The sequence below is a fragment of the Oncorhynchus masou genome, chromosome 24 (assembly GCF_036934945.1).
Source record: "Oncorhynchus masou masou isolate Uvic2021 chromosome 24, UVic_Omas_1.1, whole genome shotgun sequence".
Taxonomy (NCBI): domain Eukaryota; kingdom Metazoa; phylum Chordata; class Actinopteri; order Salmoniformes; family Salmonidae; genus Oncorhynchus; species Oncorhynchus masou.
In genome coordinates, this window is record NC_088235.1 from 79728526 (window position 1) to 79754365 (window position 25840).

The 25840-nt window shown below is 42.9% G+C and overlaps 2 protein-coding genes across 4 annotated transcripts in view; one reads left to right on the forward strand and one right to left on the reverse strand.

Moving 5' to 3' along the window:
- The window catches only part of LOC135512759 (DNA-directed RNA polymerase, mitochondrial-like), an 87641-nt gene extending 76950 nt beyond the window's left edge, over positions 1 to 10691 (reverse strand). For all 3 annotated transcript variants that reach the window (XM_064935104.1, XM_064935106.1, XM_064935107.1), the window contains exons 1-4: positions 10503 to 10691; positions 9886 to 9984; positions 8899 to 9746; positions 8621 to 8754 (exon numbers count right to left, since the gene is read on the reverse strand). In XM_064935104.1, coding sequence (XP_064791176.1) covers positions 8621 to 8754; positions 8899 to 9746; positions 9886 to 9984; positions 10503 to 10635 — 1214 coding nt within the window. In that variant the 5' untranslated portion in view covers positions 10636 to 10691. The remainder of the gene's footprint in view (positions 1 to 8620; positions 8755 to 8898; positions 9747 to 9885; positions 9985 to 10502) is intronic.
- A 9683-nt stretch (positions 10692 to 20374) lies between these two features.
- The window catches only part of LOC135512760 (fibroblast growth factor 10-like), a 50964-nt gene continuing 45498 nt past the window's right edge, over positions 20375 to 25840 (forward strand). The window contains exon 1 of the mRNA XM_064935108.1: positions 20375 to 21342. Coding sequence (XP_064791180.1) covers positions 20985 to 21342 — 358 coding nt within the window. The 5' untranslated portion in view covers positions 20375 to 20984. The remainder of the gene's footprint in view (positions 21343 to 25840) is intronic.

Below are 25840 nucleotides of genomic sequence, written 5' to 3' on the forward strand. Positions count from 1 at the left end.
CTAAAAAACATTATTTTGGACAAAATTACCTGGAAGGATTATTACTACCATTTTTTTCTGTCAAACCAAAACCTGCAGAAGAAACACAGAATAAATCTGGAAATACCATCCAACCCAAAACTGAGTGAGTAATGTTCATACTGAAGCTACCTCTGAAGGCAAAAAGTAAAATAATAATCTCAAGGTAATTGTGTTATATAAAGGCTTATGTTAAGTTAGTAAGGCTACTAAGCTACCGAGCTTCCTAGGATAGGATAGATGTCCCAGCTGAAACTTTAATTAGCACTGAGGTGTGAAATCATGTGAACCCAACAATAGCAGCAGAGCATCACAGCCTCCCCTACCCAAATGCAGAGACCTTTTCATCCCACTGCCCCATGGCTTAATCTCCTTGCATGGCACTGTGCTATAAGAGCACACTACCCCTCTGTCATGAGAAAGGGTATTGGCCCAGGGTGGAAACTCAGAACAATAGACATTGAGGACCATGAAACAAACAACCTCTGTCAACATGTGCAAGTCTGGAAAAGTGGTGGTGCGGTTTCAGCAGGACTTTAAGGGGATCAGAGCAAGGGGCTCTCTTTTGGTGATGACTCCCCCATCCCGAGTCTGATCACAACTCCTCCAACTGCCCTGCACACAAGCAGCCCCAAGACAATATTAACCCCCCCGGAGAGAAAGATGGTAGAGCTCAGCAAGCTAGTCTACACACACAATCCAGACAGCACAGAACAACCCCCCACGAAACAAACCACAACAACGGCAAAGTCTTCTCATACTTTATTGATTTCAAAAAAAGCATGTGACTGAATTTGGCTTGAGAGTTTGCTATACAGATTGATTGAAAGTGGTGTTGGGGGGAAAATATATACGACATTATAAAATCCATGTACATAAACAACAAGCGTGCAATTGAAATTTGGCAAAAAAACTAATTTCTTTCCACAGGGTCGAGATGTGAGACAGGGGTGCAGTCTACCGTTTGCTGATGTTCTGGTGCTTCTGCACATATTCTGTCAGACCGTGACAGTGAATCTCAATAAGACAAAAATAATGGTGTCCAAAGATGGTCCAGTTGCCAGGACCACAAATACAATTTCCATCTAGACACCATTGCGCTAGCGCAGACAAAAAAAACTATACATATCTCGGCCTAAACATCAGCCCCATAGGTAACTTCCACAAAGCTGTAAATTATCTCAGATACAAGGCATTCAACATCTCAATTAGAAACTGGCTAAAAGTACTTGAATCTGTTATAGAACCCAATGCCTTTTGTGGTTGTGAGGTCTGGGGTCCACTCACAACCAAGAATTCACAAAATGGAACAAACACCAAATTGAGACTGCATGTAGAATTCAGCAAAACCATCCTCCATGTACAATGTAAAACACCAGATAATGCATGTAGAGCAGAATTAGGACGATACCCGCAAATTTTAAAAATCCAGAGAAAAGTCATTAAATTCTACAATCTACTATCTAAAAGAAAGTGATTCCCAAACATTCCATAACAAAGCAATCACATACAGAGCAGGGTTTCTGTTAGCCGGTAATTGCCGATAAATACAAGCCGATAAATACAATTGTAGCGGGCCAAATTGTCAAGGAGAGGCTGTCTATCATAGTGTCACCAGCAAAGCACCCGCACATCATCACACATCCTCCTCCATGCTTCACTGTGGGAACCACACATACGGAGATCATCTGTTCACCTACTCTGCATCTCACAAAGACACGGCGGTTGGAACCAAAAATCTCAAATTTGGACCCATCAAACCAAAAGGACAGATATCCACCAGTCTAATGTCCATTACGCATGTTTCTCTTCTTCTTTTTGGTGTCCTTTAGGAGTGGTTTCTTTGCAGAAATTCGACATTGAGGCCTGATTCACTCAGTCTCCTCTGAACAGTTGATGTTGAGATGTGAAATTTTCCAGACTGACTGACGTTCATGTAATGATGCTGTGGTTTCTCTTTGCTTATTTGAGCTGTTCTTGTCATAATATGGACTTGGTCTTTTACCAAATAGGAGGGTATACAGAAGATAGCCCTAACTTGTCACAACACAGCTGATTGGCTCAAATGCATTAAGAAAATAAATTCCACAACTGAACTTTTAACAAGGCACACCTGTTAAAAGGTATAGGGGGCAGCATTTTCACTTTTGGATAAATAGCGTTCCCAATTTCAACTTCCTGCTACTCATGCCAAGAATATAAGATATGCATATTATTAGAAGATTTGGATAGAAAACACTATGAAGTTTCTAAAACTGTTTGAATCATGTCTGTGAGTATAACAGAACTTATGTAGCAGACAAAAACCTGAGGACTAACTGCTCAGAATTGTTTTTTTTTAGGTCTCTGTCTGTTCATTGAGTTTTCATTGGGAAACGATATTTCTTAGGAACTTGTTTTCAGTTCCTACCGCTTCCACTAGATGTCACCAGTCTTTGGAATTTGGTTGAGGTTATTCCATTGTGCAATGAAGGAGTATGGCCATCTAGGAACTGCGTAACACTGTTGAGAGTTGCACAAGACTTGAAAAGTAGATGGTTTGTTGTCTTCCTGTATTGAACACAGATAGACCAGTCTTCAATTTGATTGATTATTAACGTTTAAAAATACCTAAAGTTGTATTACAAAAATAGTTTGAAATGTTTTGGCAAAGTTTACAGGCAACTTTTGAAATATTTTGTAGTGCCGTTGCGCAATTTAGAAGCTGTTTTTTTTCTGGATCAAACGCGCCAAATAGAAATTGACATTTCGGATATATATGGACGGAATTAATTGAACAAAAGGACCAATTGTGATGTTTATGGGACATATTGGCGTGCCAACAAAAGATCTTCAAAAGGTAAGGCATGTTTTATATTTTATTTCTGCTTTTTTTGTAGCGCCTGCAGGGTTGAAATATGCTACCCTCTTTGTTTACTGTTGTGCTATCATCAGATAATAGCTTCTTATGCTTGCGCCGAAAAGCCTTTTTAAAATCTGACATGTTGGCTGGATTCACAACGAGTGTAGCTTTAATTTAGTATCTTACATGTGTGATTTAATGAAAGTTTGATTTTTATATAATTTTATTTGAATTTGCCGCGCTGCATTTTCCCTGGCTTTTGGCCAAGTGGGACGCAAGCGTCCCCTATACCATAAGAAGTTCATTGAAACGCATTCCAGGTTGTCTACCTCATGAAGCTGGTTGAGAGAATGCCAAGAGTGTGCAAAGCTGTCATCAAGGCAAAGGGTGGCTACTTTGAAGAATCTCAAATAGAAAATATATTTGAATTTGTTTAACACTTTTTAGGTTAAAACATGATTCTATATGTGATTATTTCATAGTTTTGATGTCTTCACTATTATTCTACAATGTAAAAACTAGTCAAATGAAGAAAAACTCTGGAATGAATAGGTGTGTCCAAACTTTTGACTGGTACTGTATATATTTTTGTATATTAAATGTCCCACAGTAGACGACTATGTATGCAATGCCCTGATGCAATTAGTGCTCAAATCTCCGACAGCTGAACCGTGAGGTGGGCAATTATTGTTTTAGGAAACTCTGATACAGAGCAATGAACCTGAAGAACAGTCCCCTCAGCAAGCTGGCCCATGACAACAAAAATATAATATATAAATATATAAATAAATATAATTATATTTGTGTGACACAATGGAAAGAATTAACCAAAGGACATACACAGAGAGTATACAATGGCAAAATACCTGACCACTGTGACAGACCCCAAATTAAGGAAAGCTTTGACTATGTACACTGAGTGAGTATAGCCTTGCTATTGAGAGGCCGCCGTACAGGTTATGTGCACACTGCCCACAAAATTAGGTGGAAACTGAGATACACTTCCTCACCTCCTGCCAAATGTATGCCCATATTAGAGACACATATTTCCCTCAGATTATACAGACCCACAAATAATTCAAAAACAAATGCAATTTTGATCAACTCTCCTATCTTTTAGGTGAAATACCATAGTGTGCCATCACAGCAGCAAGATTTGTGACCCGTTGCCACAAGAAAAGGGCAACCAGTGGAAAAAAAACACCATTCAGAGGAAGCAAGCTGAATTGAGCAAGCTGAAGATTTAGTTCTATAGGAATGACGTGTGCTTTAAAAAGATGCTAGTTGCTAGGTACAGCGCCACTGCGGACAATAGCAACCATATCTGAACAGGAGATACAGTACGGCCAGAGACAGGAAGAGAGAGGGGGAACTGGAGACGAACAGGGGAAGAAGAACAGAGTGTGCGAAAAAATATGTACTGGCTGGGCTGAAGAGTTAGCAAGAGAGCACCACCGCAGAACAACAATGTCATTGGTATCACCTTACAGCGATCGATGGACCAACCAGCTGCCCCTCTCCACCCCTACTGCAATGCAAGCTGCTTTGTCATTGGGCCACACTGCATAGGGTGACATCCTCAGGGGGAACAGTAGTAGGGAGGGATAGCTGGAGACAAGTTCTGCAGTCCAACACAACTAGAAAGAAAATCTGATAGAAAAACCTGTGTTATTATGAATATTAACACCTTCATACCAGCCAGTTTGTGCAGAGAAGAATAAATACATTGAATCAATTAGCCAAACGTTCTCGTCAGCATATTGACAACGACAAATTGTTTGGAAACTTGGTGAAAAATCTGTGTAAGTTCCTTGTCCAATAAGTAAAATCAAATTACTGACAGCAAGTTGTTAAGAAACCAAAAGCATACAGTATCAATCACAATCCATTTGGCATGACTGAAATCCATCCGGCTCCTGTCTCTACATAGTCTACCAGCAGATTGGCCTAGCCTACATCAGAGACACCCATTATGACAGATCTAGTACTGGGAGAGCTAGAGGTGAACAGTGTGCCGATGCGTTGTGTGTACCTCCATGTTTAATGTCATGCCATACAATCAATCTATGTCTGGAGGAAGCATACAGTCACTGACACCACCACTGGCCTAAACTCAATTAATAACACTCAATGGTGATTTCTCCCCCAGGCTAATGCTGCGGTGGTGACGAAACTTCGTCAGCTGGTGATTATCAAGCAAATAACTGTCGGTCTCACAGTAATTGACCGTTAATTAACATAAACACATTTAGCCACTCCTGGCTTCCACACACAGCCCACAAGTTACTGATGCAGACCTTTGGAACATCTACATTTTAAATAGTCTAATAAATCCATGTAATATAGCCTACACCCTCGCAATAAATCCATTATTTATTTTAGACCGGTCTAACGAAGCATGGTATGAAGAAAATGTAGTCTATTTCAGAAGAATAGAATACTCTGAGGTACTGAGACTGAGGTACTGATCAGGCTATGCCAAATGGCTGTGGGCTACACTAGTTCATTTAGCAGACAAGACAAGATTTGCTTAGAATTCAGTGGCATTATTTTATAGTATGAAGAATACAATTGAACAAAGCTGAATAAAATAGAAAGGACATTTTCTCCAAACGATTTGAGGGAGTGTGCACACACGGCTAATCTGTGGTGAGTGGTTAACAAAGAAATAGATATTCCTATATTCTTAACTTAGAGTTATTAATGTAACTTTATTTCTACATATGTTGGGCTATATGTTTTGATGTTTAATACATTGTAAGGCTGCATGATGTGACTAATGATTTGAAAAAAAGTTGCTTGAAAGGCATAAGCTGCTTCGTTGTTTTTGTGCAGACTGTACACACTACATCAGTCACTCATTCACAATTTGACAAGCACTTGATAATGGCTAGAATTTCACGGCAGTATCCCCTTTGTGTGGCCGTAATGAACCCCCCCAAAAAATCTATGCCCTTTGCGACCAGTGAACTTTCTCTCCGAGTGCTGAGCGCTCCGAATCACCTGTCACTTATCACGTGATGGGGTCTTTCTCACAGGCTACAAGTGAAGAGTCACATGGGGGACGCAACTGCGCACGTCCTTATCCAATTCCGAGGTGCATATTAACGATATTGGAAGAACTGTCCACATTACTTTTCATCAACCAACAAGATGAGTAGGCCGAACGAACAGCAAAAGCACTAGTCTATGTCAATCTACTATCCCCGTAGTACAAAAGTCAACCTATTCTATTCTGTGCAAGAAATAAATATTCCAAACATAGTCTGGGACAGTTCTGAGATGCGCGAATGTTCCATTAGCGCGAAAACATCATTATCAAAAGTGACCGCAAATGCAATTATGCATGTAATGCTTTTATTATAAAGGTGCATTTTTATGGTGAAAATTATCTTCCCCAAACTTGAAACTCACGTGCTGCTTATGTATGCCAGTTAGGCTCTACCCCCCTTGTAAATCAGATTAATGTGCTTAATTTTAAGAAGTTATTTGGCCACTATAGTTGTGATACATCTGGACGAGACAAATACTGTATCCCTTATTGACACCTGATACGCATCAATTATTTTCTCTGTAGGTACTCTGCTACAGTATTCACAACTTCCCAAGCTTCCGTTCAGTTGGCCAAGAGTCGAAACAATTGAAAACACAATATAGAAGAAGCATATTAAAATACACTATATAGTCAAAAGTATGTGAACACCTGCTCATCGAACATCTCATTCCAAAATCATGGGCATTAAAATGGAGTTGGTCCCCCTTTGGTGCTATAACAGCCTCCACTTTTCTAGGAAGGTTTACAACTAGATGTTGGAACATTGCTGTGGGGACTTGCTTCTTTTCAGCCACAAGAGCTTTAGTGAGGTTGGGCACTGATGTTGGGCGATTAGGCCTGGCTCGCAGTCGGCGTTCCAATTCATCCCAAAGGTGTTTGATGGGGTTGAGGTCAGAGCTCTGTGCAGGCCAGGCAAGTTCTTCTATACCGATCTCGACAAAGCTATTTCTGTATGGACCTTGCTTTGTGCACGGGGGCACTGTCCTGCTGAAATAGGAAAGGGCTGTCCCCAAACTGATGCCACAAAGTTGGAAGCACAGAATCATCTAGAATACTATTGTATGCTGTAGCATTAAGATTTCCCTTCACTGGAACTAAGGAGCCTAGTCGGAAACATGTAACAGCCTCAGACAATTATTCCTCATCCACCAAACTTTACAGTGGACACTATGCATTCGGGCAGGTAGCACTCCCCTGGCATCCGCCAAACCCAGATTTGTCCGTCAGACTGTCAGATGGTGAAGCGTGACTCATCACTCCAGAGAACGTGTTTCCACTTCTCCAGAATGTGTTTCCAATGGCGGCGAGCTTTACACCACTCCAGCCGACGCTTGGCATTGCACATGGTTATCTTAGGCTTGTGTGCAGCTGCTATGCCATGGAAACCCATTTCATGAAGCTCCCGACGAAACAGGTCTTGTGCTGACGTTGCTTCCAGAGGCAGTTTGGAACTCGGTAGTGAGTGTTGCAACCGAGGACAGACGAGTTTTACACACTACGTGTTTCAGCACTCGGAGGTCCCGTTCTGTGAACTTGTGTGGCCTACCACTTTTCAGGTGAGGATTTGTTGCACCTAGACATTTCTACTTCACAATAACAGCATTACAGTTGACCGGGGCAGCTCTAGAAGGGCCAGAAATTTTACAAACTGACTTGTTGTAAAGGTGGCATCCTATGATGGTGCCACGTTGAAAGTCACTGAGCTCTTCAGTAACGCCATTCTATTGCCAATGTTTGTCTATGGAGATTGAATGGCTGCGTGCTCAATTTTATACACCAGTCAGCAACGGGTGTTGTTGAAATAGGCAAATTGACAAAGAAGAAGGGGTGTCCACATACTTTTGTATATATAGTGTATGTCAGAATGTTAAATTGATAATTGATAAAATAACATAGCATAGGATGTTACACATAGTAACCAGTCCACTTGAAAACAGTTTCCTCTAATGGGTTGATGTGGAGAGCACAATAGGCCCTATAGTGATGGAGAGCAGGAAATGATGGATCACGGAGGCTGAACTACAACACTTCTCCTTGACCTGCCACCTCAGTTCCAGGAGAGACGATTCAATGGCACCTCTCCACACACAGCTGGTCCACATGCTCAGCACTCCACAATGAGCCACAATGCCCCACTCAACAACATATTACAGAAACTATTATAGCAGCTTTCTTTAAAATAAAAGACCATGGTAAAGGCGTGGGGTAACAAAATGGGCAGAAATATCAGATCTCATATTTAAACATATTTATAGAAACTTGCTGCTCAATGTCTAATATTCAGAATATTTCATCAGGCTTTTGTGAATCCCAGTATGTCTCGACATAATAATAATAATAAATGCATTTGGCATACGTTTTTAACCAAAGCGAATTAAAGTAATGCATGCATACATTTTTGTTGTTAACACTGTATAAACAGAAGAGGCTAGAATAAAGAGAAACATGAACCGCAAAGCTAATAGGAGAGTCTGACATCATCTAGTGGCAAACTCAGGCAACGCATGCACTGGCCACCTAGAAATAATCATACAAGACCACAAATAATTATCTTACACATTATAATCCCACTTTCCAACAGTCTTGAAGGTCAAGGCATTTTTTATATATAATGTATAGCAAATACTATTATCTTTATCTAAGATCAAGAGGCTCAGAGTTACACTAATGAGTTAAGGCCTGTAAATGTCTGTGGGTTAGCCTACCTGTTGATGACATGTGGGGAACAGTCAGGGTTTCGACCCATACACTCCAGAGCAGCACAGTAAGAGCCAAGGTTAGGCTTCAGACCAGCCTCTTCTATCAGAATGAACATACGGCCAATCTGGTTTAAAGAGCCCTGGAATACAACAAGGAGAGACACACTCAGGATAATCTTATATTCCACATGGGGAGGTCCTGCATAATTTCTACACAAGTCTGTAAAATACCACAGAGTTGCAGCTCTACATGCCATAGAAATAAAATACTGAGCTGCACTTACCTTCTTGGCCCAGACCCTCATCATGATGTTGTAGAGTCCTATGTTGAGCAGGTTGCGTCGGCTGACCATACGGTGGTGGCTGAGCAGAAAGCGGTGAGCTCTGTCGATGTCCCCACAGAACACACAGGCCTCCAGGTAGCAGCGCACACTGCGCTGGACGTCGCCGTACACCCTGGCCTCGCTGTTATCCGGCACAAGCTCAGGTCTGGCCGACACAGCCCACTGGTTCAGCTTCCTCTCCAGCTCCTCCACCTCTGCCAGCTCCCGGGCCTTGGCCTCAGCCTTCCTCTCCATCTCCTCGGCCCTGTTCCTGGCCTCCGACAACTCAGGAGCCGGCTCCTTCGAGGCTTTACCCTTCCCTTTGGCTTTTCTAATAGGCACATTAGCAGCAGCAACCGGTGCAGCTGTCATGGTGTGCTCTTGGTTTTTCAGACTTTTACTCTTTTTAACAGTTGATGCAGTCTTTATTCCTGCTTTTGTCGATATGGTTTTATGTGAGGTACCTGGTAGCATCAGTTTGCCTTTGCTGCTTTTCACAGGTTTATCCTCTAGGCCTAGCTTCTGCTTCAGTTTCTTTGTTTTAGTCTTCTTCTCCTGGCTCAGTTTCTCCATCCAGCGGGATTTGGAGGCTGATGCATCTTTGCCCTCTCCTTTACCAGTCTGTCCCCCTCCCTTACTAATAGTCTGTCCCGCCTTGGGCACCTCAGTCCTCTCCCCAAACACATTCTTGGGACTGTTCCCTGAAGAAGCCCCTATCCCTGACTTGGAAGCTTTAACAAATTGCACCTTTTCATGTTGGACATCTACAATGATGTCAGATTGGAGTTGCTGGATCCTGGCTTCGAGCACTGCAAAGAGGAAGGGAAGAGAGAAAATAATGAAATAATCAACATAAGAATGAGGTATCTTATGCATGCTAAGAATAGCATGCAAAATGTAAAACCATTGACCATTTCCAAACCTAGTAAAGCAAGTAGGCCTACGCACCATCCAGCAGCTGAGATTGTTCCCATACTCGTTTTTTCCCATCTTCTTTCTTTGGGATCAGAGCTGAGAAATGTCTTCGTTGTGATGTCCATGGTGGCTCTGCAAGTAGTAGGTGTTGTGAGCTTTTCTTTGACAAAAACTGACACACTGAATGCACTGTGACTTTAGTTGTGTTTTTCAAAAACAATCCTGAGACAATCGCAGATCAGATGCCAATTCGTGTTGAGGTTTAGAAATAAAATTGAGCAAATATTGCATTGACGTTTTTGACAGGCAACGACCTGCAAGTTTATAATATGGAGACCCTAATATAGTTACATAAGCTGTAAATACAGTCATTTAGCTCATCTCTGCGTTTACAAACGTGGTTTTAAAATCTCGACAGGATGAGAATTGAGCATGGGTATGTAATAGCTGGTCAACTACAGCTGGTAAATCAATTTATATATTATAATACTAATAGATAGTTATCGAGGGATACCAAATATTGCAAGGATATTATAACTAGTTATCTATTATAACTAGACAGTGCTGTGCTGGAACTCTCTCGTGCACCCGTTCCCTTGGCTTGAAATACAGTAAGTAACGTTAGCTTGATAGCAAGGGACAAAACATACCTGAAATGTGCCTTTCAATGTTATTCCGGATTGTAAGGCAATGGTCAACATATGGCACACGACGAACACTTATTTCCAACAGTATGCGACCACTCAGACACTTTGGAAAGGTACAGAGTCTCAAAAGTGACATGTTGACATAATAACCGCATTACTTTTCCCCACACTAGGCTGCCATTTTGAATTACACCAGCTAATCGAACACAATGGATCTGAGTACAGGCACGGATAGAAGAGCACCGATAAATCGAGCAGTGTTTGTTTTGAAAGAAGGTACACGTTTTTTTCTGCAATGGAGTGTAACATATTTCCAATTCAACAAGGAATCATAAATATGCAATTTGTGAAATGTATGCGCAAAGTTGATTTTGTTTTACCTTTAGTCTCAGTGAATAATAACTTTTATGTTTGTTGAAAATGAAGTTTTATTGTATTATTCAGGAATATCTGATCAATTTCATGCAATTACCTCGCCACCATGGCCTAATTATTTCCTTAACTTACCTCATTTGCACTCACTGTATATAGACTTTTTGTTTTCTTTTGTTCTACTGTATTATTGACTGTATGTTTTGTTTATTCCATGTGTAACTCTGTGTTGTTGTATGTGTCGAATTGTTACGCTTTATCTTGGCCAGGTCACAGTTGCAAATGAGAACTTGTTCTCAACTAGCCTATCTGGTTAAATAAAATAAATACAATTATAGAAATGATGACCTCTGCTGAAAAAAATAAAGGACAATGAGTTTCAAACCTGTGTATGACCTATATCACCTATAGGTGGCAGCCTCACCATAAAATAAGTAGAACTAAGGTCAAACTAGGTGTAACACATAAGTGGTCTTGCAGTACAATTATGTGTTGGTTGGAATGAAAAATTGCCACATCACAACCTTTCGTAAGGCTTCCAAATACCACTGATGAACTTTTGAAACACATTTGAACTCCCAATCCACGTTGTCAATGTGTAATTACAATATAACACCATGTTTAAAAATAATCATATTAGTTCTGCTTGTAAATTGGTTCGGTTAACCCTACTGGTGCGATGCATACAGCCCCTCTGTTCACTACAATATCATACTCAGCATACCATTTGAAACAAATGCACAGTACTTCTGCAATACAATACAATGAGATGCACTTACACGCTGCATCAAAATTGAATATTCTTTCATTGGCCCTTTTCATTGTATCCTTAGTTGAAGTAATGCAGAAAATAAATTCTACATCGTTCTAATAGCCTGCATGTGCCGTTTGACCTAACAAGTGTCAGATTCCTCTTGTCACCCGTAAAGCATTCCTAAAGACTTGTGCAGCCTTTTGTGTGAGGTGCTGGAAGTTAACATAAGTACTACTTGAGAGGCCAGGCTGGGAAATGAGGTCCAGGCAGTACATCTTTCTCAATGGAGGTGGTGGTTGGGATCACAGTCACAGCGGTTGGTGTCTGCTACTGAGATGTAGGTGAGGATCAGGAGGTGTTTCTTGTTACGGTTCACGAGTAGGGCCCCTCGTAGGGCCCCTCGACAGGCTCGTTTGATGTGGTTGGCCTCTGTCGGCGGCTGGCTCTTTACGCTGGTGTGACAGTCATTGCCGGGTGAGTGACTGTCAATGCTTGGGCCAACAAAAGGCGAGAAGACAGCCATTCATGGCCCTGATAATTGCCAGGCCAGGACAAGGCTGCCATTCTCACACACTTTGATCATCTGGATTCTTTGCACACCTCTGTAGGGGCTCGCTATTTGTTTTACAGATGGATGCTGTTTTTAAAGTTCTCCTGGCCCAAGTGATGGAGATGCTTTGTGAAATGCTTGTGTTGGTAAATGTTTTTGGCGTGTGTGTGTGTTCCTCTCAGATGGAACAAATGACATTCCTGTGGAAAAAGTTTTTCGAGATGGCTGCTTTAGGCTGTCCAACTGACTTCCTAGAGGAGTCGTTCTTGGACATGTCAAATATTAGTCATAATGTTGAAATGGTCAAGAAAACATATTTTGGAAATTATTGTGTGTGTACTGGACAGTATATGTATAATACACTCAGTGGTGTACTGCAGTTTCTGAGCAAGCTCCCCCACCCAAAAGTATATATATATTTTTTGTTTTGGTGGATTTTTGGGGTGGGAAACAGCTAACTTCAGACAATTCTACACATTTTACCACGGGGCAAAGAGAAAAAAAAACAGTTTTATAGCTAATTTCATGCTATTCTAAACCATTTGCAATGAGGCTGAGATAATTTAGATTTGAAAGCTTTTTTCCTGCTATTCTACACATTTTGCCATAAGGCTGTGATATCATTTTGCAGTTTTACCACTAATTTCCTGTAATTCTAAATGTTCTGTCATGGTTTATGATGTGTTCATATGCTATCTGGAGAGGGGGCAGACCTCCAGGGTTCACCCAACCCAAACCCACCTCTGCCTTGCAGGGGGTGCAGGGGTGTGTGGTACGCCAGTGAGTACAGTATATGCATAGCCATTTATAGGAAATGTGTTTTTGTTGGTCACATTACGTAAGTATTCATTATTTATCTTCTCTTCCAAATATTGCCATAAATAACATTTTTAATTCCAACACTTTCTTTTGTTCGTTTACCAAACGGATTGAGCAAATATTTGAAGTATGAGTATCAACAGTGGATTAATACTAACATCTTGACCATTCTGACTCACACCACTCTCACAGGGTTTCCCACACAAAGAGGCAAGGCACATTAAGATGGTTTGAATTAGTGAGTCATCTCGGAAAATATTGTAAAGATTTTTTATGCTGGTATTTACAAGTGCTACTTAGTGGAATAATGGCTAAGACTACAGAGGTGCATGTAACATTTTGCCTTTGTGATGCTTAGTTATTCCCATCACTGTACTTAATGCTAGACTCAAAGTACCCTTTTGGTTCTTGTCCAAAACCTCTGAGGGGTTTTAAAATGCTGAGCCAGCAGAGGTCATTACAGTAATTACGTCTACATACCGCTATCTCTGTGTCTCACCTTATCAGTGTTCTGATTATCTGCTTTGGTATCACTGATGTGCAAAATCACAGCTACTTAATCATACCTGTCATGTCTCTTTTTTTCTTCAAAAAGCCACAGTTTGTGCTATCGCCCTGAGATCTACTCCCGCCATCGTAGGAGGATGAGGATAGCTTCTGGGTCTCTCAGAACAGTTCAGTCCATCAGATAGGTGCCCCGTTTATTACCAGGCCACCAACAATAGACAATAGTCACGAAGCAGGATATGCAAATGAGCTATGCTCTGACTAGGCCAGGGTACAGTGATGGTGGTGGTTTGGTCAGTTCCTGAATGAGGCCTGGATGTTTACTCAGTCACCCACAGTGTGTGGCACAGAGATATCAATAACACATTCATTGGTCCAAACTGGCAGGAAGTCGACAAGTGAAGACAGATGAATTTGCATATTCACAGAGGTTATTTTGTTATAATAATTGATTGGCAGTATGTTACACAGTGCATTCGGAGAGTTTTCATACACCTTCACTTTTCCCACATTTTCTTACATTGCAGCCTTATTTTAAAATCTACACACAATACCCTATGCCCATGCTGGGAAATGGGGCGGCAGGTAGTGTAGTGGTTAGATCCAGTAACCGAAAGGTTGCTAGATCAAATCCCAAATGCATTAAAATAAAAACAGATATACCTTATTTGCTATGAGACTCGAAATTGAGCTCAGGTGCATCCTGTTTCCATTGATCATCCTTGAGATGGTTCAACAACTTGATTGGAGTCCAGCTGTGGTAAATTAAACTGATTGGATATGATTTGGAAAGGCACACACCTGTCTACATAAGGTCCCATAGTTGACAGTGCATGTCTGAGCAAAAACCAAGCTATGTGGTTGAACGAATTATCCATAGAGCTCCCAGACAGGATTGTGTCAAGGCACAGATCTGGAGAAGGCTACCAAAAACTTTTTTGCAGCATTGAAGGTCCCTAAGAACACAGTGGCCTCCATCATTCTTAAATGGAAGAAGTTTGGAACCACCAAGACTCTTCCTAGAGCTGTCCGCCTGGCCAAACTGAGCAATCGGGGGAGAAGGGCCTTGGTCAGGGAAGTGACCAAGAACCCGATGGTCCCTCTGTCAGAGCTCCAGATTTCCTCTGTGGAGGTGGGAGAACCGTCAAGGAGGTCAACCATCTCTGCAGCACTCTACCAATCAGGTTTTTATGGTAGAGTGGCCAGATGGAAGCAACTCCTCAGTTGCACATGACAGCCCACTTGGAGTTTACCAAAAGGCTTCCTAAAGGACTCTCAGACAAGGAGAAACAAGATGGTCTGGTCTGATGAAATCAAGATTGAACTCTTTGGTCTGAATTCCAAGCATCACGTCTGGAGGGAACCAGGCATCGCTCATCCCCTGGCCTATGCCATCCCTACGGTGAAGCATGGTGGTGGCAGCATCATGCTGTAGGGATGTTTTTCAGCGGCAGGGACTGGGAGACTCGTCAGAATTGAGGGAAAGATGAATGGAGCAAAGTACAGACAAATCCTTGATGATAACCTGCTCCAGAGCGCTCAGGACCTCAGACTGGGGGCGAAGGTTCACCTTCCAACAGGACAACGACCCTAAGAGCACAGCTAAGACAACGCAGGAGTAGCTTCGGGACAAGTCTCTGAATGTCTTTGAGTGGTCCAGATAGAGCCCGGACTTGAACTTGATCAAATATCTCTGGAGAGACCTGAAAATAGCTGTGCAGCAATGCTCCCCATCCAACCTGATAGAGCATGAGAGGATCTGCAGAGAAAAATAGGAGAAACTCCTCAAATGCAGGTGTGCCAAGCTTGTAGCATTATATCCAAGAAGACTCAAGGCTGTAAAAGCTGCCAAAGGTGCTTCAACAAAGTATTGCATAAAGGGTCTGAATGCTTACATAAATATGATATTTCAGTTTTTTTTTATTTGATAAATTTGCAAACATTTCTAAAAACATGTTTTTGCTTTGTTATTATGGGGTATTGTGTGCAGATTGTGTGTAGATTGGGGGGGGGGGGGGGCTATGTAATCCATTTTAGAATGTGGCTGTAACATAACAGAATGTGGAAAAGTGAAGGGTTCTGAATACTTTCCGAATGCACTGTATTTACACATTTATGTCCCTTGCGAATTTACTAACTTTCCCACAGCTGTTACAAATAGATGTTAGCTAACACATTGTTACAGTAAATGTGGAGACATTTGTATACTCACAATAGAAATCTGCCTTTTAATATTTGGATAAGAGATAAAAGAGCAGAATTATTCTATCATAAGCTTAAAAAGTGAGAGGTCAGGGGTCAGCAACTGAAAGAATCTACAAGCCATCAGACTGCTGAACACTTGAACTGGACTGACCACCTGCTCTGATTCTCTGCACCTCACTCACTCACGCACACCCACACCCACCCACACAGACATACACACATCCACACACACACACACCCACCCACCCACACACACACACACACACACACACACACACACACATACATATATATATATTCATGCTACAGACACATCATAGCTGCTGGCACACTCTTATTATGATTGTTAAATACTGTACAATTTAAACACTTGCACCCTAATCCCCTTTTTCCCAAAACACGTGTAAATATTGGACTATAATTATATTACTGAGCCATTTACATTGTGTTCATAGTCTTATCTTTTATTATTTATTATTGTTGTTGCATCATCAAGAAGGAACCTGTAGGTAAGCATTTAGTTGGATGGTGTATAACATGTGTATCCCATACATACAACTACTGTAATAAAACTTGAAACTTGAAGATCAGCAAGAGAAGTATAGAGGGAAAGAGGGGGACAGAGAGTGAGTGGGATAAAGAGAGGAAGGGGAAGAGCGATTGAGCCCCAGAGGGAGCGAGAGGGAGACAGAGTTAGAGAGAGGGAGAGGAAGGGAGAGAGAAAGAGAGAGAGAGAGATTAAGTCCAGAAACAGGGAGTGAGTCAGTGGAGTTAGCAAAAGAGAGAAAACAATTAATAATAGGAGCTATTACTGAGGGATCGTCAGTGCTAAGAGGGAGGTCGAGTTTCAAGCCCTTTTAAAGACTTTGATGGTACAAAACAGGCCTCATTACAGAGATATTATCTCCATTCATACACTTACAGAGCCGCTTGGATCCCTGCTGGGAAAGATTAGGTTCCTTCGCTTGTGAACATCCTCCTCTGGTGCCCGAGCTGCAGAGTTTTCTCAGCTCAGGGCGCACCCTGGCTGGGAGACGCGACGTGGGAGCCGACTGAAAGCCTTCTGCAAGAGAGAGGGGAGGGCTCAAACTCCCAACAAGCAAGCCCTTTCTCATTTGGAGAGAGAGCTGCGTCACACCAGAGGGCCCCCCACCGGCTACTGATCTCTGAGTTTAGCATATGCCTTGTATTTTAGGATAGGGAACCAATGGGCTTTGGGCCTTGTTTCTTAACGATCATCACATTGACTAAAAGTCTTGAATGGACTTGGATGCTGTCATATAGGCCTACTGTATTTAATGTTATACTATAAGTGTCTATCTAACTTTAAGCATCAGCTGTCAGAGCAGCTTACTGATCACTGTACCTGTACACAGCCCATCAGTAAATAGCACACCCAACTGCCTCATCCCCATATTGTTATTTCTTTTTTTTGCTATTTTGCTCCCCAGTATCTCTACTTGCACATCATCTTCTGCACATCTATCCCTCCAGTGTTAATGCTAAATTGAAATTATTTAGCCTCTGCGGCCTATTTATTGCTTTGCTTCCCTAATCTTACCACATTTGCACACATTGTACATAAATGTTTCTATTGTTTTATTGACTGTACATTTGTTTATCCCATGTGTAACTCTGTTGTTGTTTTTGTCGCACTGCTTTGCTTTATCTTGGCCAGGTCGCAGTTGTAAATGAGAACTTGTTCTCAACTGGCCTACCTGGTTAAAAAAAAGGTGAAATAAATCAAAATAAATAATATAGTATGTTGTGTACTGGTTATTGAGAATATGGTGCACACCAAGATAAATATACTTGAATGTGTTTAAATATTCAAAATAATTGAACAATGCAACATTATTTGAAGCACCATATCCACACAACTCATTTTGGGTCATTCATATTCAACCTCTACAATAATATGTCTAACTTCAATAACTAAGGAAACTGTATGGGTCTGTAGTCAAGCCACAGACAGCAATGCATGAGCTTGTGTCTAGCTTTGCACTGACGTTTGGATCCAGGACACCACAAAGCAATCTACTGTCACATCTGACATTCGGATGAGGGCAGAACCTTTGTTCTTTGACCTCCGGGGAAGACTGACTTTTAAATAAGTTATACAGTACATAGCATGATTGTATGATTTTAATTATGGCCAATTTTCAGAGAGGATGGGCAAATGGAGCTTCCTGGGGGGGTATGTGAAGGCCAGAGGGGCACCAGATTGGTGCAGGCCACATGAAAGAGTTCCCTCTCCATGAAGTGAAAATTGGGATGACCAAGCAGCTGGCATATGAATGAAGTGGAAATAGAAGAGCTATCATAGAAATCAGCTTAAAGAGTCATTCAACTCAAATAGAATCCCAAAGAAACACCCCAAAGAAAACCCCCTTGACCCAGTTATTTGAGCTATCTTTTTATAATGGTATGTAGACCTACACGCCCACAGCATGATGTAAAGTCTACCAGCCACACGTGAATGTAGATGTATACTCTTTATTGATTACAATTAGATTTGCATATTTGTATTTAACTTCACACATTGTTGAGCAGGCATAAGCAAAGCCAGCTGTGATAGAAGGTCTTCTAGTACTTCAGAGGGCATTGAAGAATATTGTTTTCCATTACACCGCTGATAGAGAGAGCTGGAGCACCCTATAACAATTACACAGGCAAGCCTGCGAACACTCAGCTGTCCTGAGAACTATTTACATTTTTTTGAAGATTGGGAAACAGTTTTATACAATGCTAACATAAAACACATCCCCTATGTGTGCTGTGCTCTCCCGGCCCAGGCTCCTCCAGCCTGGCAACAGCACAGGCAGGCAGCGACAAACAGACAGTTATTCCGCTGGGCGGAAGACGGAGAAGAAAGGACCGTCTGTAGGAAAAAAGGAATAAACCTACTGGAAGTCAAGAGACACTGCAGCGTGGTTTAATTGGTGGGGGAAAAAATGTGATTTTTACTAGAGCCTATGAAGATAAATAGAGAGAGAGAGGCTTTGATGAGGAGGTCCACTGTATCTAATGGCCAGAACAAGCAGGTAGACAGGAACGGCTGCCGGGGGTTGGGACTGGGGGGAGAGAGAGGGCGGCTGGTTTCTGTCTCACTGGTCTTTTATGATGGGAGAGGGGGGAGATATAAGGACAGCCAACTCCTGGTAGCAGTTAACAAGCTAAAGAGTGTGAAGTGACTGTCGCCCTCTCTGTGCACGCACCCCTCAAACACACTTCCACCCCTGGACACCGTGGTCGCCCCGGGGGGGGGTACACATCATTGAAACCGGGAAGTAAGTGCCGCACTAACTGGATAGACACACTTTAAAACATGTGCTGTGGAGTGCTGTGGCTGGTCTCATAGAGAATGCTCCTAGCACCCTCGGCTGGCGGAAACAGATGATATCAAATATTTCATTTTGTTTCACTTTGGTGTAAAAAAACAACAACAACAACATAGAAGATCAACACATAGCCTACAGTGCAGTTACAGTCTTATCGTCATTTCGTTATTAATGATTGCATATAACAGTGAACTTGAGCCACTCTTCAAATACCATCAGGAACAAACTTAAGGAGTGAGGACAGGACAGTATATGGACAGTTTTGACAAATATTTAATGTCATGCATTAGGGTGTCTTTCATTTCTCTGAAGCCAATGACTCAGTCCTGATTCACAGACAGAAAGACAGAATGTGAAGTAGTAAAACACGTGTTCACCATTACCACCCTGGTCTTACGAATCAAAGGTGAACAGCAGACACAGCCTCATAGAAACATTAACACAGGTGACCAGAAAGACTTCACTGGAACAGCTCTACCAACACTCCCCTCTGCCGTTGGTTCCGACATATTGATGCAAAACAGGGGCAGAAACTAAAGCCCTTTTAATCTGTCCCATGTGTCTACAAACAGTCCAGTCTCAGGTGTCACAAAAGTCCACCTCCCATGTCACTTTACTGGAGTTACTTTCTTACTGATGATTTGACCTGGGAGAACTCCTCACCATCTTCAAGAGCTGGGACAACAAAGGTGTTTGACTTGACACTTTCCAGTTGACACTTTCCACGAAGCAATAAAACCTACAGTTCGCAGGCTTAATGACACTAATGGCTATCTAGGAACCATTAGTAGGAGAACAATTCTACGTTAAGAAATTATAGAAGGGAGATGGTGCAAAGCCTCTCTTGTTTATTTTAAATAGTTATCAATGATTGTGGCCCCACCCCTCTCCTTTCAACCCCCCAGATGCAAGCCCTGCCCAGGATAAAATGCAGGACAAGCCCAAGCCTCCCATTCTACACAGGAGAAAGGACTGGCTGCACAGGGAGTGTGAGGACATTCATTTACTGCTTCATTGCGTTATACAGGCAGACAGACCTGACGCACACTCACTGACTGCCTCTCTCGCTCGCTCACTCACGAGCTGCTGCCTCTGTCTCTCTCTCTCCCTCATACACACACTGTCTCTCAACCCTCTCCCTCCCTCTCACTCTGCCTCTCCTCACTCACATATACACAGACACACACACACACTCTAACTCTGTCTCCCTCGTTCTTTCATTCTCTCCTCTTTCTCTCTCTCTCTCTCTTTCTCTCTTGCTCTCGCTCTCGCACACACACACACACACACACACACACACACACACACACACACACACACACACACACACACACTCTTTCTGTGACTCTCTCTCCCTATCACACTCTCACACACACTTACACATGCACACATTCACTCTCTCTCCTCATTCAACTCATTCTCAGCCACGGGTCAGCAGCACAGACAAGCACCTTATTCCAGTCCAGCTGGAGAGAGGAGCATCGCAAGGTGCACACTTCGCAAGACAGGACACTGACTGACTCTGCAGCCGTAAAAGAAGGACGCAAGCCAAGGAACAGAACAAGCTTTCGGAGAACAAGGAAACAACAAAAAAGAACAGATTGCTTTTGGCAATGGATTTACAAAGTGAATTGTTTTCCGGTGAATAAAAGCTGAAATACAAAGAAGAGGAGATCATCATCAGACACACAAATTAAGAAACAAACTCATCTGGGAAAGAGGACTGGTTGGAAGCCCAGGTTCCTCTCTGCTCTACTGTTTGGAAGCCCAGGCTCCTCTCTGCTCTGATCCTCAGTGACAGTGTCTGCTGCTCCCTCGATCATCACCCCTTCCCACCCTCAGAGAGCGACCACTCACCTGGACCACACAGCCCAGGTCTCCAGCCAGCCAGCATGCATACTGCCTGTGCAATGTGCACCTTGGGAGTCTGACTCACCATGTGCAGATGGATGCCACCCGTCGCTAGTCTCCATCCTGACCTCGCTGCCATTGGCACTGCCCACGCTGGGCTTCCGCCCTTGCCCAGTGCTGCATCCCTTCGCTTGGCGTTCCTCACCCTGCTCCTGGTGGCTGGCACAGCTCTGGGGGGCTGCCCGCTCGGGGTAGGGCATGAGCCCCTCCAAGTACTGGCGAGAGGCATCAACTGCTCATGGACACTGGAGCGGCACACACGCAGTTACAATCACCTAGAGGGCGACGTCCGACTACGGCGGCTCTACTCCGCCAACAAGTTCTTTCTCTGTATCGACAAAACAGGCAAGGTGGACGGCACCAGACGGAAAAACTACGCTGAAAGTGAGTAAGCTGACACTATCTCCCCTTTCTATCTTTCCTATGTGACGGAGAAGAGATGGGGTGCCTATTGTCTTTTATGGTGGTGTAAACTCTCTGATCTGGCTACTTTTATAGCGGTTCATAGGAGTTTCACTGGCTTGTATCAGCCTTTTGCGCCTATTTGTGCCGTGTTTGGAGCGGTAGACGTTGCTAGGTAAGCTGGGAATTCCACAGTGTGGTTTAAGCCTCCTCATGGGAACCCCGGCACTGTGTTTACAGCAAGGCAGACTTGAGGAAAGACATTGTGCATCAGTTGGTCGTCTAAACTGGGCTTGGGAAAAAGCTTCAATTTCACAGGGGCTTAACATGTCAAAACTGTGTTGAAAGTCCTCTAGTTGCAAGGGGCAGGTGTACCCACAAACCATTTCTGTCACAGTTTACATGGGCACAGCAATTTTCAATTTTTCACAGTTTTCTCAGCAAGTTTGTTTAGCGCTCTTTAAGGGGATAGTCGGGATAATTTGGAGCCTTTGTGATTTAAACTGTTAAGTACAGACCCAGAATCAATCTAACACAGATCCCGTGTGTGTGAAAACTTCAGATCAGACCAGAGAGCTGGCTTCACATCTGTGTACAGCAGGTGTACTGGGCTCGCCAACACTGTTTAATTTATTGTACACAGTCAGAGAATTTCCACATACCCATGCAACGTGATAAATCTCCTAACACATGCCTACAGTATCATCAAGGATCTCCCAAAAATGCCTTAAACAGATCAGACCTCATCACCTGCTACCATCTCATCTCAGTATGTCCAGTTGTCCTAGTTTTTCCAGATTGGACAGCACTGTATCTGATGTTAGTAATAAGGACACTTGAGAGGAGGGACGTGCACTGGTGTCACTCACTCCACAATCTCAATCAATGGTGTCTTTCAGACCTTTGACCAGGTCAGATAAGTTGTCGCTGGTCATGAACTGACTTCCCAGTGGCCACTGGACAGCCTTGAGACGTTTACACCTTTGACGGTTATATTTATCCATTTAGTCGTTAATGCCTTTTTACGCCAGTGGGTGAGTAAGGTTTTTTCCATGCTACAGAGGTAACAGCAGGGACTGCCCAGTCAGTCTGCCACTGTGTACAGCCTTATAACCGTCTGGTGACATTTGTTAACATTTGTTAACTAGAGTACTCATCTGGCAGACAGTTTTATACCTCACACACACGCCAACATGAATTCACATTGACTTGAAATATCACAATTCAAAATTGTGTCGGTGTTCGTTTCCCTCAAATGGGGATTCAAATTCCCATATTGGTGGTTTAGATGTCAGATATAATCATTAAATGTAACTATCTATGTTTGACACTTTAAAGGGAGGCGGAACTTCTTGATTTGGCCTCGTTTGGGTCATTAAGAAACGTTAACGGCCCTGACTAAATTCAAATGTGAGTTGGTTTCGGCGTGTGGTTTGATGTGGGTGTCTCGTGTGTGTTCACAGGTGGAAAGAGTTAGCCAAATCTTCTGCCAATTAGCTTCAGCTGGCTGGTGTGCGAAGGTGGCAAAGTTGGTTTGACTTTAGATAGCCTATCTTCGGGCTAGTTAGGGACCGTCAATAAATTACACAATGTAAATAAGACAATATTTTCATTTTGCACACCTTTTAGTTCTCTCATTAATTTATTTCAATATTTGTATGCAAATTTCTACCATTTAAATGTTGTTTGAGCTTTTTAAGTTATTGAAATTTGGAGCAAGTGGAATTTTAACATATTGTCCAATGTATATTTTGTCATTTACCGATGCTCCCTAACTAGCCCCATAGGGATATCTAAAGTTAACCCAAATTTACCATAGGCATTACGATGGGGTCGCGTGCAGCTGCACGCCAAATTGATGATTACTCGTGTGCTGCCAGTTGTGGGCAGGGTTGAAACCAACCCAACCTTAATTTACGATGTGATGCAGACATGATTACAAAACTCAGTTTTGCTGAGTCAAGCACAGGATTTTCCAGTGTTTTATATACATTTCCACACTATGAGGTTGGAACAATACTGTGAAAATTATGATAATGCCCTTTTAGTGTAATAGCTGTTTGAAAAGACTGCCAGAAATGTCAGCTTGTTTTGGTGGGATGGAGTTTTGGCCTTTCATGGTGACATCAACATGTAGTAAATTAGTTAGGCCAATAAGAGTTCCAAACCTCTCTGCCAATCAATCAAATCAAATTGTATTCATCACATGCTTTGTCAACAATAGGTATGGACTAACAGTGAAATGCTTACAATAAGAACTAATTTTCAGTTTTCCACTCCCCACTCAGACCACTCCCAGAAAGTCCTAGCAAAATTCTTGCTTGAGCAATTGGCCTTTGCAAAGAAGCCATTTGTATTTCTTTTTGACCAATTTAATTGAAAACAATCACAGTAAGGTACTTAATTGTTACCCAGAAATGATTTGATACTGAGATAAAAATGTCTGCATTGGACCTTTAAATTCATTGGCCGCAGCAGCAGAAATGTTGAATTGGCATGGCAAGGGAACTTAATAAGAGGACTGTAGCTAGCTGAAACTTTTTCATGCTCCCTTAGAAAGCAGGAAAATTGATGCATCTGGATTGGAAGATTTGTGGCTTTCCATGATCTTGTCAGAAGTGGTTGGTCGGTTGTACAGAGTGGTTCCCCATGAAAATGTGCTGCCCCCAAATGCAATGGTGTCTTTAACCACAATCCTCTCATTTCCTGCCCTGGAAAGAAAGATTCTCTATGAACACTACAGCACAGTGAGGGTGTGTACCTGCCTGTACACATACAGCAGCACCCTGCCAAACCAGTGGTCATTCAGGCTTTGCCTTGAAATTAGTTCAAGGAACCGTGTGGTCGTGATGTGGTCATACCTCACAATGAGACAATCTGGTTCGGTCTATTCTGAGGTCTAGTTTGGGTTCTGTGTCACCACAGGCCATTGCGTAAAGGCTTTTTCAATTCGACTTAAACCCTCTTTACCTAGAGAATTCCTTGATACTGATACGGTCACTGTGCTATAGATTGGAGAGGGACGACTGGGAGGAAGCTCTGCATTTGTAATGAGCTTCCATTGACACAGATACAAGAGTGCAGCCGCAGTACAACTGTCCCGGTGAAAAGAGAGTACATTATCTTTAAGTGGCTTGGCTGGCAGAGTAGATTTTTGTGTTCAGTTGATTTTCTCAAGTGTCTAATACAAGATGAAGAAAACAGCAATTGCTTTATTATCCAAACATAAATCTCACTTTCTGTGAGCACATCACACATGAGCACACGCACGCGCAAATGCATATGCACGCACGCACGCATGCAAGCACATACACACAAACTTACACATTCACACCACTCACCCACAGCAGACTCCTTGCTCCTACCCACACGATTTAATGGTGCTGGTGTGAGTGGGGAAGCACAGCTCAGCAGAGCCCTGAATACTGTCCAGTGCGAGGCCCCTCCTTGTCCTCTGTGTTGCCCTTACGGTCTGTCAACACGGCTACATTTGCCCCGACAGCCCTGCTACGCCCTCGCCCCACTCAGTTTTTCCAGACCATGCTTCCAACCTCTCAGGTGCAGAAACAGTCGGAATTAGTCAACAGGCACTCTGCTAATTGAGGTCGGAAAATATTGTATCAATCCCAGTGGACCAGAGTATGGAACAGCTGAGGGAAGAAGCTGGGACGAAGAGAGATGGAAGGGACTGAGAGAGAGAGATGGAAGGGACTGAGAGAGAGAGATGGAAGGGACTGAGACAGAGATGGAAGGGACTGAGTCAGAGATGGAAGGGACTGAGACAGAGAGATGGAAGGGACTGAGAGAGAGATGGAAGGGACTGAGACAGAGATGGAAGGGATTGAGACAGAGATGGAAGAGACTGAGACAGAGAGATGGAAGGGACTGAGACAGAGAGATTGAAGGGACTGAGACAGAGACGGAAGGGACTGAGACAGAGAGATGGAAGGGACTGAGACAGAGACGGAAGGGACTGAGACAGAGAGATGGAAGGGACTGAGACAGAGATGGAAGGGACTGAGACAGAGAGATGGAAGGGACTGAGACAGAGAGATGGAAGGGACTGAGACAGAGAGATGGAAGGGACTGAGACAGAGATGGAATAGACTGAGACAGAGATGGAAGGGACTGAGACAGAGAGATGGAAGGGACTGAGACAGAGATGGAAGGGACTGAGACAGAGAGACGGAAGGGACTGAGACAGAGATGGAAGGGACTGAGACAGAGAGACGGAAGGGACTGAGACAGAGAGACGGAAGGGACTGAGACAGAGAGACTGAGACAGAGAGAGGAAGGGACTGAGACAGAGAGATGGAAGGGACTGGAAAGGGACTGAGACAGAGAGATGGAAGGGACTGAGACAGAGAGATGGAAGGGACTGAGACAGAGAGATGGAAGGGACTGAGACAGAGATGGAAGGGACTGAGACAGAGAGATGGAAGGGACTGAGAAGAGGACTGAGACAGAGATGAAGGGACTG